Source organism: Mustelus asterias, chromosome 4 (genome assembly GCF_964213995.1).
Source record: "Mustelus asterias chromosome 4, sMusAst1.hap1.1, whole genome shotgun sequence".
Classification (NCBI taxonomy): domain Eukaryota; kingdom Metazoa; phylum Chordata; class Chondrichthyes; order Carcharhiniformes; family Triakidae; genus Mustelus; species Mustelus asterias.
Window position 1 is genome coordinate 93,216,434 of NC_135804.1, and position 16,271 is coordinate 93,232,704.

At 42.4% G+C, this 16,271-nt stretch overlaps 1 protein-coding gene across 1 annotated transcript in view; it reads right to left on the reverse strand.

The window, feature by feature from the left end:
• The window catches only part of smarca1 (SNF2 related chromatin remodeling ATPase 1), a 79,251-nt gene that overhangs the window by 38,865 nt on the left and 24,115 nt on the right, over window positions 1–16,271 (reverse strand). The window contains exons 6-11 of the mRNA XM_078211368.1: window positions 16,078–16,178; window positions 14,405–14,584; window positions 11,331–11,486; window positions 4,870–5,001; window positions 1,993–2,061; window positions 1,465–1,574 (exon numbers count right to left, since the gene is read on the reverse strand). Coding sequence (XP_078067494.1) covers window positions 1,465–1,574; window positions 1,993–2,061; window positions 4,870–5,001; window positions 11,331–11,486; window positions 14,405–14,584; window positions 16,078–16,178 — 748 coding nt within the window. The remainder of the gene's footprint in view (window positions 1–1,464; window positions 1,575–1,992; window positions 2,062–4,869; window positions 5,002–11,330; window positions 11,487–14,404; window positions 14,585–16,077; window positions 16,179–16,271) is intronic.

Below are 16,271 nucleotides of genomic sequence, written 5' to 3' on the forward strand. Positions count from 1 at the left end.
GAAGTAAATATATAAACTGAACGGTTAAGCTACTGCGCAGTTTAAAAAGGGCACAGCAAAATTCAATGTTGGGGCTCACTGTAGCAATGAAAGGCTACAAGCTTGCTTGGAATCAAGCCTACCAAGACTCAATAACTTCAGAAGTGAAAAAAATAACTACTGCATTAATATTAGTTTAAAGTGCATTGAATATCTTGATTTAAGACTTGCTTTGAAGCCACAAAGCCTGAATTCAGATAGCAATTTAAAAAGCCAATCTAAGAATGTGAAATATAGACTTATTTTATAATTCTATTCTCTTTCCATGATAGCTTTTTAATATCCAGTTGAACAAATGGACAAAGCTCACTTTTAACATTCTCAAAGGATGGCACTCCTGACATCCGTAGTACTACGATGTCGGTCTGCATCATTCAGGTTCTGCTGAGGGGCCAAATACCACCCAGGGGTGACAGTGCTACCAAATGAGCCAGTCTGACAATGAAATCGCTTTTTCCTGATGAAACTTCCTTTCTTCCATACTGCACAGTAACTTCACTGCAGTGTTAAGCTAAGCCTTAATTGTGACTAATAAATAAACTTTAATCACTAACTGTGGTGTCTGCTGCAATTTCAGCTACAACACGTAACTAGCCCTTCAACACATGACAATAAAACACTTTAATGTCGTTACATTTTGAGCACTTGCCATTTACCTTTTTGCAAGCTGCATCTTACCCGATAATAAGCAAACAATTAAGTATTGATTTTCCAAAGAGTTTAAGTTTTAAACTCTAAAGTATATTCATTAGTGTCACAAGTAGGCTTGCATTAACACTGCAATGAAGTTACTGCAAAAATCCTCTAGTCGCCACACTCCAGTGCCTGTTTGGGTACACCGAGGGAGAATTTAGCATGGCCAATGCACCTAATCAGCACGTCTTTCGTACTGTGGGAGGAAACCGGTGCTTTCGGAGGAAACCCACGCAGACATGGGGAGAACATGTAGACTCCGCACAGACAGAGACCCAAGCAGAGAATCGAATCCGGATCCTTGGTGCTCTGAGGCAGCAATGCTAACCACTGTGCCACCCTGTACTTAGATATAGGGCACAAACACGCACAAAAAGTCAGTTGCTCAGACCAGAGTCATATTGGACTCGAAACATTAACTCTGTTGCTCTCTTCACAGATGCTGCCAGACTTGCTGAGTTTTTCCCGCACTTCATTTTTATTTAATGGGTTGGCAGTGCAAGGAAGCTTCTGTTGAGGTACATATGTCAGAGGCAAGCGCAAGATAGCAAGACGTTGCATTTGTAAATAGGTGCCAGGGGTTTAAGCCACTTCAAGGAGAGTACAGATAGACTGGATACCGCCCGAGACCATTTTACCAATACACCCACACAGCAAAATAGTTGGAAGCTAACAGCTCCTCAAGACAGCACCATGAAAGTTAGCAAGCTTCAGCAGCAGTTGTTTGCTTACCATTCCCTTTGCATTTTACTGAGACCGACATAAATCTTGGTTTCTTTTTTAGGGGGCAAGCTTTTTTCTACCTCTGCTTTTATTCGTCGAAGCAAGAATGGTCGGAGCACCTTAGAATGTTCAAAACAAGAAAACAGTAGTGTTAGGAAGAGGAGAAAGATGATAAGCAGAATTTGAAGATGACACACTCCATGAGGGAAGAAGGACAATGCTGCAAACTCTGGCAGTTACACTTCTGAGGGTGAAAGGAATGGAGCTCTTAGGGAAAACAATCAAAACACTGTGAGAAAAGATTTTTTGCTCATCCAATCGGAAAGTCAACGGCCAGATTCTTACCACACCGGCGGGATTTTCCCATCGTGCCACAGTGAACGGAGGTTTGGCTGACTCCAAGTTCTCCGTCCTCGCTGCAGCACGAGTGTGAACCAGTGCCCTCCCCCCAAGTAATGAAGTCCTATTCTTCACCTCATAGTCTTACAATATAAAATTCACGTAGCATGCCACATGTGGGAGGGATGATAAACTTACAGCATGCAAACGCTCCACTAGCTGCTGATCCCCCAAGCAATTGTTTGTGTCGAACCAGGAGTCAAAATCCTGTAGAGATAGAGAAAAAGGTCAGTCTCTGCACAGGGATGTGTACAATTAATTTAACTGTTGGCTTTACCTTGGAAATCATTTATCTCATTAATCACATGATGTTTTTTAAAAATTTCCTTTCCTCCATTTTTTCCCTTTACCTTCTCCTCTTTTCTCAGAAGAAAATCATGCATACAAACAATTCCAGGTGACAACCGGATTCTAGTTCATTGTTAAAGTAGGCATTCTTCTTCATCTGCGAACCTGGATTAATGAGCTATGATCTGAGTTCTTTAGCATGGCCAAATGTGGATGATGTGTCAAGCATGGACCGGTATTCAGTTGGTATCACACGTGAAGATCTTGTAGCATGCATTGGACAAGTAATCAGGAGGCTGTCCCTAAATGCCCTTGGTAGTGGTGAGTCACCTTCTTGAAGATAGAATCCCTACAGTGCAGAGGAGGCCATTTGACCCATCTAGTCTGCACCGACCACAATCCCACCGAGTCCCCATTCCCGTAACCCCACATATTTACCCTTTAATCCCCTGACACCAAGAGACAATTTAGCATGGCCAATCAACCTAACCTGCACATCTTTGGACTGTGGAAGGAAACCGGAGCACCTGGAGGAAACCCATGCAGACACGGGGAGAACGTGCAAATTCCACACAGACAGTGACCCAAGGCTGGAATTGAACACTGGTCCCTGGCGCTGTGAGGCAGCAGTGCTAACCACTGTGCCACCGTGCTGCCGAACTGTTGCAATCAGTGTGCTGTAGATACATCCATAGTGCTATTAGGTCACAAGTTGCAGGATTTCAATCCAGCGATGACGAAGGAACAGCAATATAATTCCAATTCAGGATGGGGGATAACGTGGAGGGGGAGTTGCAGTTAGTGATATTCCTATGTACCTGCTGCACATCCTTCTAGGTGGTAGAGGCCATGGGTTTGGGAGATGTTATTTAAGAAGCCTTAAGACCATAAGATGCAAGAGCAGAATTAGACCATTCGGCCCACTGAGATTATCCGCCATTCAATCATGGCTGATAAGTTTCTGAATCCCATTCTCCTGCTTTTTCCTTGTAATTCTTGATCCCTTTACCAATCAAGAACCTATCTATCTCTGTCTTAAATACACTCAATGAGCTGGCCTCTATATGGATTCTCCATCCTCTGGCTGAAGAAGTTCCTCCTTATCTCTGTTGTAAAGAGCTATCCCTTTACTCTGAGGCTGTGTCCATGGGTCCTAGTCTCTCCTACTAATGGAAACACCTTCCCCACATCCACTCTATCCGGGCCTTTCATTATTCTCTAAGTTTCAATGAGGTCCTCCCTCATCCTTCTATATTTCATCAAGTACAGACCCAGAGTCCTCAGACACTCCTCACACCTCAAGCCTTTCATTCCTTGGCGAATTGCTGCCTTGCATCTTGGAGATGATACCTACAGCTGCCATGGCACAGAGGTAGTGAATGAAGGGAGGGAATAATTAAGAGGATGGGATGCCAAGTAACAAGTTGCTTTGTCCTGGATGGTTCGTGAGCTTTTTGAATAATATTGGAGCTGCACTCATCCAGGCAGGTGGAGAGCATTCCTGTGCCATGTTAGATGGCGAACAGGCTTGGGGGAGTCAAAATGTGAGTCACTCAGTACAGAATTCCCAGCCTCTGACCTGCTTCTGTAGCCAGTGTATATGTGGCTGCGTCAGTTAAGTTCCTGGAGTTCCTCATGCCAATTTTGTCAATAAAGATCAGCTAACTTGGTGGAGAAAATTATAAAACATAGAATCTCCAAGGTCCCTCCAGAAGAAAGGCAAACAATGTGCCACTTTTTCTCACCCCATCACATATGCTACATTTTTTCCAAAGGGATGGGAGGACAAGAGCGGAGTGGGGGGGAAAAGCAAGCTGTGGGAGTGGTTGAAAGAGATGATTATAGATAAAGCCAGATGGGGAAGTTCAGGAGGAGAAACTGGTAATGGACCTTCAGGGCCGTTTGTGAAGCTAGAATGGGGTATTCCAGCTCTTCAAAATTTAAAAACAATTTTTCTTTCATTTCATATCTTGGTGGTGGACGTTTGGCTGTTGGGTGAGTAAGGTACGTGATTGAGAGCAGGAGCAGAACCGAACCCAAAGCTAGACCACACAGGAGTATACAGAGCTCAGGTAAAATGTGGAGTGGAGCCAGAAAACTGCAGGCAGGTAGGCCTCAGTAAATCAAATTTGAACATCTCACAGTAGGATCGAAGGGGCAAAAGAAAGAAGAACAGGAGCACCAGAGGTGCAGAGGTGAAAGAAGATCCCTGAGAAAAAAGACCAAAAGGAACAGAAGCAAAAGTAATGGAGGTCAGAACAGGGAACTGACACTGCCACCTCAATCTTCTACAAAGTTGGTTTGCTCCACAGATCAAGATTGACTGTAAACCTTAATTATACAAATCCATAGACATAAACTTTAATACAAACAGATATTTCATCTTCTTTTCTTAAATTTTAAGGAACTGTATAAATAGAGAACAAAACACTGGTGATAATCTCATGATGAGATGAAGGGAACTGATCAAAACAAAGCATCACCATGAATGGGAAAGGCAAGTCAACAGAATGCTTTGTCCCAAAGAGTAGAAAGAGTGGTTAGCAGCGAATATTACAGAACCAGGCAGTGTAAATGGGTTTGAAACAAATGGATACAGTTCAGAAAGGAGAAGGGATTGGGGGACATGAGGAAAAGATGTGGTAGAATTATATGGAGAGTGAAGGCTGCTGAGGGCAGGGTAGCTACGAACACTGGACATTCTCGACCAAAGTGACCTCAACTCACATCAGCAGAATTGAACACATCAGGCAACAGGAAGTTGAGCAATGCCCACAGTTCATGAAGATTATTCTGCAATGGCGTCCCTGTCAGTAGCAAACGGTTTGTGGACTTAAACTCCCGAACTATTTCAGACAGCTGTGAAGAGAAAGAAAAGTTGGCAACATTGAGCAGGTGAAAGAGTAAAAGAAATATTTTACAAAAAATTACGTTACAATATTCACTTACACAAAGTTACAACGACATTAAAAAGAAGATTTGCACTTTGTCAGTATCTTTCACAAACCTCAGGTTAGCCCATTACACCCAATGAGGTACTTTTGAAGTGTAGTCACATTGTAATGTAGGAAAAGTAGCAGTTGATTTGCACAAAGCAAATTCCTACAAATACAGTTATGATATATGATAATGACTTGATATTTTTTTTTAATTTATTCATTCATGGGATGTGGGTGTCACTGCGAAGCCAGCATATACTTTCCAATCAAGGATGGGAAATAAATGAGCAATGTCCACATCCCTTGAATCAATTTTTAAAAACATCAGGAGGTTTCCTTGCCCACGTTTGACCTGATGCCATGAGACTTCATGAGGTCCAGAGTCAATTATGAGAACTTTCAGGTAACTCCCTCTTGACTGAATACCACAGGTTGTCACCTCCAGTGGTTCTGTCAAGTCAGTGGGACAGGACATACCCAGAGATGTTGTTGGTGGTGTCTGCACATTGTCTGCAAAGTATGATTCAATTACTTTGGCTACGTCAGACTTTTGCTTAACTCGACTCTCAATTTTGGTACATGCCTCCTGATGTTTGTGATGAGGGTTGATAGGGTTGACAGGACAAGGTTTGCTGCTGTCGTTTCCGGTGCCTAGGTCGGCGCCTTTTAGTCTTCATAGCGATTTTGATACAACTGAGTGCCTTGTTAGGCCATTTCAGAGGCTTTAAGAGCCAACCACATTGCTGTGGGTCTGGTGTAGGCCACATCGGGTAAGAACGGCAGATTTCCTTCCTTAAAGTACATTAGAGAATGGGATGGGTTTTTATGATAATTGTTTCATGATCACCATTACTAAGACGAGCTTTTAATTCCAGATTTATTAACTTAACTTAAATTCCACCAGATGCCTTGGTGGGATTTGAATCCATGTCACCAGGGCATTAGCTGGGGCCTCTGGATTGGTTATCCAGCAGTGACTTTACTGCTATGCCACCGCCTCCTCACATCTGTTTTAGAGATGTTGATTCAGGAAGAAGTATTGGCTAGGACACTCGGGAGAACTCCCTTGCTCTTCTTTGTACCTCCTGTCCCATCCTGCATGTACCTACTCATATCAGGAATCTTCAGTCACGGTATGTCACACTTGTCTGTGTTGTGCCTTTTTCACACATCCACTGCAACTCATCTGCACCCACTCTGTGACATCCATCTAGAAGAAGGAAATGGCCTGAACACATTTTCTTTTCTGAATATCACTGTTTAGAATTCTTTTTGCTCTTGCAATTTTAAGCATGTCTTCAATTGTTCTTAAGGTCTGTATGTGAAATTTTCAGCAGACATCTTTAGCATCCATATTTCAAAGGCCACTATTTGCTGCCACAGATCTTTCTTTATTCTCTAAGTTTCTGAGGCATACAGGAAAGTGGATGGAATGTCGCATCTTATGAGTTTTTACTTGATCCAAGCTTGAGTTTTCTTGTTGTTAATACATCTTTCATCTTCAAAAAATTCCTTCTGGCTATTTTTATCCTTCTTCTGACTTCGGCATCACATCTTCTGTTATTATTTGTCCCAATTAGACAAACTTATCTACTTATTCCAGCATGACAACATCCACTTCATTCTTCACTCTAGTTTCTTCTAATGTATTCCTTCTACCATTATTTTTTATCTTTTTGCTTATTCTAAGCTTCCAGCTTTTTCTTGATCTACATTAGTCTGTCGGGCCTATTCTGATTCTGCAAGTCGCATTGTGTCGACAGCATATTGCAAGTTTATGTTCTTACCGCCAACTTACTACGTTGCTCTGAATTTGTTTTGTGTACTGATGGAATAATTTTGACAACAGTACACATGCTCGTGTTTATTCTGGTCTTGGCAGCGAATTAGATTTTTTAAAAAACATGCTTGGGAAATAACAGCAAAGCCAATCTCATCGCTGTATTTAGCTACTGCACTAATGACCCTGTAAAATCAATCTTACAGAATGAAACAGCATTGCATCAGACGTTTTAAATCAAAAGTATCAAAAGAAAATTTGTTTTGAAAAATTTAAGCAAAAAAATAAATAAAATGAAGTTACACATTCACAGTAGGCAACCTTCCAACTCCTTGGAATAAAATAATAAGATTACAACTCAAAGAACGAAGCTAAGCTCTGTAAAATTTAAAATGAACAGCATTCCATCTCCACTGTGAAACTATATTAATCCAAACAATTTCTTGGAAATCCAAACCAATTCTTTTCTTGTGCAGGGCTTCAAACTGGGAAGTTACTCATCTGAGATTTTCAAACTGACCCCAGTTCACTCTTCTCCTACTGCCACTTCACAGGTTTAGTCTCTTTGCCGGAATCCAGTTAATTCATTAGTGGATTTGAAATATCTCACCAGTCAATTTTTTTGAAAATCAATCATAAACTGTGCAGCATGGGTTTAAAAGGATGAATTATTCCTTTCCCTAGTCCATGACCAACTACATGTGGAATAGTGCTTTTTAATAAGTTTGATATATGGATCTAAACTGCAAATGTTTTTGTTTAAAACTGCTCTGTAAAGCAGCGGGATTTAAATCACCAAGTGAAAACAGGCCTATTTATGTTGCAGCACTCACAATTGTCTCTCCCATGCCTGTGACTTGTTCTACTATACTTTAAGCATCAGGAAAACCACGGTAATGGGACAGGTTGTCACATCCCTGCCCCTTGATCACACAAAACCAAGTTTTGTGTGATCAAGGGGCAGCACAGTGGCAAGCACTGCTGCCTCACAGCGCCAGGGACCCGGGTTCAATTCCCGGCTTGGGTCACTGCCTATGCGGAGTTTGCACATTCTCCCCGTGCCTGCATGGGTCTCCTCCAGGTGCTCCAGTTTCCCCCCACAGTCTGAAGGACGTGCTGCTTAGGTGCACTGACCCGAACGGATGCCGGAATGTGGCGACTAGGGGAATTGCAGTGTTAATGTAAGCTTTACTTGTGACTAATAAACTTTATTTTACTTTAAAACAGCACCCCAATTGGAAGTAGCTGGCATGTTCTGCAATTAGGATCCACCATGACGGTCAGACAATCTGTTTTTTGATGAAGAACACGATACATGCACCGGCAAAGCAGCTAGATTTGGCCAACTCACAAAATGTGCATGGAATAACCTCCAGCTAACGATTAGGATTAAGCTGTTTTTTGAAGTCTGTGTTCTCAGCACTTTATTGTTTGGCTGTGAGGCATGAAGAACTTGCAGCTATCAAGAAAGGAAGCTCAACAATTGGTGTGTGGCTTCGAGGGGAGTTCCATGCATCTGTTGTCCATGAGGCAAATGTTGTGGGTTTTGGAAGGTGCTGTCGAAAGAGGCTTGGTGAGTTGCTGCAATGTATCTTGTGGATGGTACACATGCTGCCACTAAGGTGGTGGATGGGGTGCCAATCAATTGGGCAGTGATCCTGTTGTCTTGGATGGTGTTGAGCTTCTTGAGTGTTGCTAAAGCCACGTTTATTCTATCATGTTCCTGACATGTGCTTTATAGATAGTGGACTGTCTTTCAGTCATTGCCTGGCCCTTGTGTAGCATTTATGTTACTTACCACTTAACACCTCAAACTTGAATGCTGGCAATGTTTTGTTGCATGAAAGAATGGGTTGCTTCATTAACCAAGGAGTTGCAAATGATGCTGAACACTGTGCAATCATTAGCAAATATCCCACTTCTATCCTTATAATGCAGGGAAGATCATTGATGAAGCAGCTGAAGATGGCTGGGCCTAGGGCACTGACTGCCCTGAGGAACTCCTGCAGTGATGTCCTGGGATCGAGTTGATCGGCCTCCAATGATCACAACTATTTTCCTTTATGCTGGTTATGACTCCTCCACCCCCGGATTTCCATTGAATTCATTTCACCTCAGGCCCCCTGATGCCACATTCGGTCTAATGCTGCCTTGATGTCAAGGGCAATCACTCTCACTTCACCTCAGGGATTCATTCTTTTGTCTGTGTTTGGACTAAGGCTGCAATGAGGTCAGGAACAAATGCGTCCAGCAGAATCCAAACTGAGCATCAGTGAGCAGGTTATTGGTGATGAAGTGCCAATAACTTTGTCAATGATCCCTTCCATCAGTTTGCTGATGATTGACAGTATACTGATGCAACAGTAGTGTGTTGGATTGAATTTGCCCTGCCTTTTGTGGACAGACAATATCTGAGCAATTTTCCATTTTTTATTATTGTTAAGTAGCTGCCAATGTTAGCTACAGTGGCGTTCCCTGGCTAGAAATGTGGCTAGTTCTCCAGTGCAAGTCTTCAATATTGCAGCCAAGATGTTGTCTGGATCCAAAGCCTTTGCAATATCTGGTGCATTCAATCATTTCTTGAAAACATGTAGAGTGAATTGAATTGGCTGAAGATGGTATTTTGTGATGGGGACCTCAGGAAGAAGTGGAGATGGATCAGCACTCCTGGCTGATGTTCTGCTCTCATGAGTTGGGTTTCACCACTACTGAGACAGTTGATCGTGTTTGTGTTTTACTTATCCACCGTTATTTACATTGGATGTATTTAGACAGCAAAGCTTTTAGTTGATCTATTGATTGTGGGATCACTTGGTTCTCTATGAAACATGCTGTTGTGCTGTGTAGAATGCATATCCCGAATAAAGGTAGCCTAGATGTAAATCAGAGAGACTTTACACATACAATCATATGGACCATGAGCAGGAGTTCGCTAATGTCTCATAGAATCCCTACAATGCAGAAGGAGGTCATTCGGCCCATCGGGTCTGCACTGACCACAATCCCACCCAGGCCCTACTCCCTCAACCACACATATTTATCCTGCTAGTCCCCTGACACTAAATGTCAATTTAACATGGCCAATCAACTTGCACATCTTTATACTGTGGGAGGAAACTGGAGAACCTGGAGGAAGCGCATGCAGACACAGGGAAAATGTGCAAACTCCACACAGACAGAGTGACCCAAGGCCAGAATTGAACCCGGGTCCCTGGCGCTGGGAAGCAGCAGCGCTAACCATCATGCCACTGTTACGCCCCTCAAGCCTTTTCCGCACCAAGGAGCCTGAGGAAAACTGAATTCAATGGAAATCAGGGAAAGTTCTTCACTGGTTGGAGTCATAACCAGCACAAAGGTGGACAAAATAGTTGTGCTCAATGGAGGTCAATCAACTCAATCCCAGGACATCACTGGGATTTCCTGTGTTGTAACTTCACCAAGATGGCATCTCACTTTTATATGTTCCTGTGTTGCTCCTGGCATGTTCTTGTATATTCCTCATTGAACCAGGGTTGGTTCCCTAGCTTGCTGATAATAGTAGAATGCGGAGCCTACAATAGTGCTCTTGTCATCAGAGATGACCTTGTAAAGTCAATAATATAGAAATGGAATAGAATGATAGAATAGTACAATTCAGAAGGAGGCCATTTGACCCACTGAGCATACACCAGCTCTTTCAAATCATTTGTTAGTCCTACTCCCTTGTTTGTTCCTCATATCCCTGCAAACTCTTTTTTCCAAAGAATTTATCAAATCCCTTTTGAAAGTTCCTTTATCCCTCTGCATCCACCCTATTAAAACTTTTCATGTTAAAGCTTTTAAAGGAACTCTATTGCCTCAATTATTTTTACTGGAGAGTCAGAGGATGAGGAGGGGGGGGGGGGGGGGGGGGGTGGAAACTGACAGAGGTTTACAAAGATTATGACAGGCTTGAATTGAGTGGATAGTCACAGTCTTTTTCCCAGGGTTGAAGGGTCAATCACTCCAGGGGCATAGGTTGAGAGTGAGAGAGGGAAAATTTAAAAGAGATGTAAGGGGCGTGTTTGTCACACAGAAGGTGCTGAATGCCTGGAACACGCTGCCGGAGGAGGTGGTGGAAGCAGATTCTATCACAACATTGAAGAGGCATCTGTGTGGATACATGAATAGGCAGGGAATAGAGGGATTCGGACTACATAGGAGGCAAGAAAATATGAGAGAGGCATCTGTGTTAGCCACAGACTTGATGGGCCGAGGGGCTTGTTCCTGTGTTGTACTGTTCTTTGCCGCAGCCGTCTCTTTCTGAGAAAAGAGACAACTAACCCTGTTCATCCTTTTCTGATAGATATAGCCTCGCAGTTCTCATGTCGTCACATTGTGACTTAAAATTATTTCATCCACTTCAAAAGACCTCACCCTTCACCCAGCCCTACATCCAGCTCAGGTGAGGACTGCATCTACAAATTGGCATCAACAGATAACGTTCTTACCTTTGACTTTTCATTCTTGATTCTGTGAGCTTCATCAATTACCAAGTATCTCCAGTTGAACTTTTTGAAAACTGATTTTTCTTTTATGACCATTTCGTATGATGTAACACAGACATCCCATTCTCCTGGCATCATAATATCCCGAATAAAGGCAGCCTAGGTGTAAATCAGAGAGTTTAACACATGCAGTCATATGAACAAGGAGCAGGAGTTGTCCCTCGAGCTTGCTCTGCCATTTAACAAGATCATGGTTGATCTGATAGTAACCTCAAATCTGCATTCTGCCCACTTCCAATAACCTGTCACCAAGAATCTACCCACCTCTGCCTACAAATATTCAAAGTCTCTGCTTCCACAAACCTTTCAGGAGTTCCAAAGCCTCACAACCCTCTGGAGTGAAAGAATTTCACCTCATCTCCATTTAAAATGGGTGACCCATTATTTTTAAACAGTTACCCCTAGTTCCAAATTCTCCCACAAGAGGAAACATCCTCTCCACATCCACCTTGTCAAGATCCACAAAAAATTATAACCACGGATATGACACCTTCTTCAGTCCCTGAGAACAGAAGCACATTCTTCCAGGGGTTGTAAAAGACATTGTCGATTTGTTTAATCCCTTCCATTTTATTATCTCGTCTTCCAAAGCCCCATTGAGATACAGTTCCCAGTTCGAGTTACTCAACACCCTCGAGTCATTCATCCAAGTGGCCGCTCTTACAGCAAGTAATTTGTCACATCGTGACATCCCATGAAAATGTCCACAAATTACGACACAATTTCCTGCTTGACTACCACAATTTTATATTAAAAGTCCTATGGGGCAATGAAAATGTCAACTTTTTAATAAATCTGTGCAATAAAAAAAATCATTACTCTTGTGTGATCCAAGGCAGCAAATGTTGGCAATCATTAAATTCTGGTCTCATCCTATCATCGCACTTGTATTCTGGAGCAGGGGGGAGGAGTAAGAACGCTGGCTGATATTTTTCTCCCTCCTCTCTCTGCCAACGGGGCAATGAGCCAACTGAAGCAGCCATTTGCCTTTCTGACAGGCATTAACTAACCCGATATAGATCAACAGTGGAACCTAGGATCTTCTGTGCTATAGAAAGCTTACAGCACAGAAGGTCGCCATATCGGCCAGTGTGCCCATTTCAGTCATGCATTTTGTCCCATTCACTAGCCCTCTGCCATTCCCTTAAAAATACGTTTTCCTATTATTTATGTATTTTCCTTTTAAGAGTTATTATCTCATCAGCATCTCTTCTGTGCAACCCAACTGGTCATTTTGTACTTTATCACCTAAGTAATGCTGACAGGAGTCTTTTTTTAATCAAAGCTTTTCGTCTTGCACCCATCAGGATAGTTCACAAGAATACCTATGTCAGGGGAAACAACAACTTTATACTGTATGAAGGGAGTGCTGATTGGTTGCCAAGTGAATTCTGGTTGGTAGAGGCATTGCCATGGAGATTGCATCAGGTGATGGGGGCTGACAGTTAACTGTCAAGCATTCTTTGAACTTTAAACCAGGCAGCTTGACTCTGATTGGTCACGGCACTGCCCTGAAGAATGAACCAGTGAGTGGCTTTCACTTATTATGTTTAGCTGATACAGGCACAATGTGTGCACATGTTCTTTCTGTCTGCAAAACCAAGGCCGTGTATTAATATATACAAAACTTACAGTAAACATTGTAGCAACTGAAACAGCTAGCTTCACTTACAGTCACATATGCTATAAAATTGGCCTCATCAGCAACTTCGTAAATAGGGCCAGAGACATTTGCTCACCATTTAAGCTTGATGCTGAAATAGGGTGCATCAAAAGCATCCTGGGAGACAATGATTACCCTGATCAGATCATTTTGTGCTGTATATCATTTTTGGCCCCAAAAAGTATCCAGCTTACCTCAGATTACCCTGGAAAGGCAAGGCATCTCAAAGATTTGAGTAACAGTTGGTTCACGCTGCTTCTTTGCAGTAGCAACATGAGTGGTGTCAACCACTAACTGGATGCTGCCATCAAGCCTATCACACAAATGAGTAATGCAGTATTGGAATTTCAGTGCCTGTATGAGGTATGTAAGCTGTATGTCCCAAAGACTGCCGGATGGTATCAAACAACATATCCCTTCCACTGTTCACATCTATACAGCCAGTGGCACCCAGGTTCCATGAATAAATTTTTTTTAAAGCACTGTGAGTGTACCTACACCTCAGAGAATGCAGCGGTTCAATAAGTCACCTTTTCAAGGGGAGCTAAAGATGGGCAATGATGATGGCCCAGCCAGAGATACCGACATCCCTTGAATAAATAAAAATAAAATCTGCAAATATTTATTTGTCAGCGAAACAACACATTTTCTCAGTTCCAGGTGGCACTCTGATCTGCTCAAAAGTACAGAAATAAAAATACAGTGTTTGATTTAACTTAATTGGAAATCTTTAAGGCAGTATGCACTGTTCCTGCAGTGCTCGAAGGGGATCACTGAAAATATTTATTAGCAACAAGAGATTGTGACTATGGAGTGGGAATAGATGCATCCACATGCATGCACAGAAAATCACCAAGTTGTGCCACAGTGACCAGAAGGTCACATATTCAATACACGGTTAGCTCTTAGCTGGGTCACTATTAGGGAAACTACTGGTTTTCACAACCCTAGTGTGGGAGGGAAAATAATACATCAGCCGCAGTTCTAGCATTTATGAATCCAATGATTTCTCCTGTGAGGCGTGAACTTGCGAACATCAGATAATTATACAGTTAGGCTCAGCAATGACAATCGTGTGGTCACAGGACTGCCAACACTCACCGTCTCACTTCACACACATGAAGAAAGGTTCCTCAGACACCCAGATTTGGAGATGATAAATAACCAAAAAAAACACATTTCAGTAAGAGTCAGTGTCTTCAGAAAAGGAAGTGCGATAAACATTGAAGATGGGAATACACATATAGTCATTTTTTTTACTTGAAAAGACTCTGAAAAATATTAAAGGTTATCCAAGCAGAAACTGTGTACACACAGGCATATTTAGAAATACTTTTCAAATAGGTTTCTTTACCCTTTGATCCTTGTCTCCAATAAGACAAACTGCACGAAGTGATGGAACCCATCGCTTGAACTCTTTTATCCAATTGTGCAATGTGGACTTTGGTACCAAAACCATGTGGGGCCCAGGTATATTCCTGTAGTGTTTCAAGTAGCCCAGCAATGCAATAGTCTGTAGTGTTTTACCAAGACCCTATTAAAAAAAAATAGAGATAGCATTGTTTTTAAACAGCAAAATTATTCCAGCTTGCTGAATTAATTACGAGGTTTCAGATTTATATCAATGTAAAATGTATAATGTTACTCAGGTATAAAATCCCAAAGCAAGTGACAAGTCATATTATGGTGAAGTGGGAGGCTCCAGTCTCTCAAACGGAGAGTTAAATCCTCTCTCAACTTTGCACTGGCACATTATACTTCAACCTTTAATTTTGATTATTTCCCCCCCTCCTAAAATTAGGGGCTGGATTTTATGCTCTCCCACTGGTATATTTGAAGATTGGGGTGGGAGGCTCACAATATGCAGTACATGGCCTGCAGGCCACCAACCTGTCATCCATTTTATGGGAAGCACTGGAGGCATTAGGGCAAAGTTAGTATCCACTTCAGTGCCTCATCCCACCCTTGTTGCTATTTTACCCACGGCAGCAGGAGACTCATGCCAAGTGGATAGCCTGGTCATTTTAACCAAGTGATCTGCTGTTGGGCAAGGGCAGAGGTGAGGGGGGGGGGGGGTCCGCTTGCATGCCTCGAGTCCAGCAGAAACCACCCCAGTCCCTTGTCTCTCAAATCTGCCCCCTAACCCACCTTTCCCCTCCTTGGTGTGTTGGTGAGCCCATCACTTAGGGCTAGCATTACACTGGATTCAGTCCGGCCTCCATAATCTCTTCTTCTTCTTCTTCAGGGACTTCCTGTAGTCGCAGCAGTGGCCACTATTTGAACATGGCGCTGCTGTACCACAGAGCTGCTGGTCTATATCCAATTGGTCGATAGCTTCCTCCCCTGAGCCAATTAATGCCCGATCAAACATTAAATGGCTGTGTAGCAGCTGGCATTCTCGTGGGCAGGCTCATGAATGATGTTTTAGTCGGGGCAGTAGGGAACAGTGTCCAGTAAAATCCAGTCCTAGGTGAAATTAACTGTGAGCAATGTTGGACTGAACTAAGAAAACAATTTAAGCTAATGAATATGTTTACAATATTCTTGGCACTGACCCGATGATTTTTTTAGCTACACCCTCGGCATCTGATTTCCCCATGAAACTCTTCAGTTATCTGAAGACAATAAGTAAGAGTGACGGCACTCGCTACAACAAATATATTTATTAGTATCACAAGTAGGCTTACGTTAACACTGCAATGAAGTTACTGTGAAAATCTTCTGTGAAAACAGTGCATCCCGTAGGTGCTGAAAGATGATGAGGTGGCCCTGGAGTTAAGCAGGAGGTGCACCGCCTTGTGTCATAGTGGAACTATTTTATGAAGACAGCGATGGTTCCCCAGTTTTAGCTACAATTTTTGCAGTGTGTTTTGGGGCATTATTCATCCAGTTTAACCTCTAAATCAGGAGGCATATGTTCAACAATAATCATCCGCTAGACCTCTCAACACCGTTAATTTAGCTTCAGCATTTAAAATTAGATGAATTCACTAACAATTCTGCTCCGCAAAAGTCCCCACCCCTTACCATTTCGTCAGCAAGGATACCATTTATGCCATTTTCATAGAGGGAGATCATCCAGTTCAACCCTCGTATCTGATAGTCTCGAAGCGTTCCTGATTTCACATCTAGAAGCCAAAAGGAAAATTGAAATGCAATCAGTATAATTTTAATCCTACATTTGCAAACTAAGCAATTCCATCCATTGTCTAGAAGGCGAT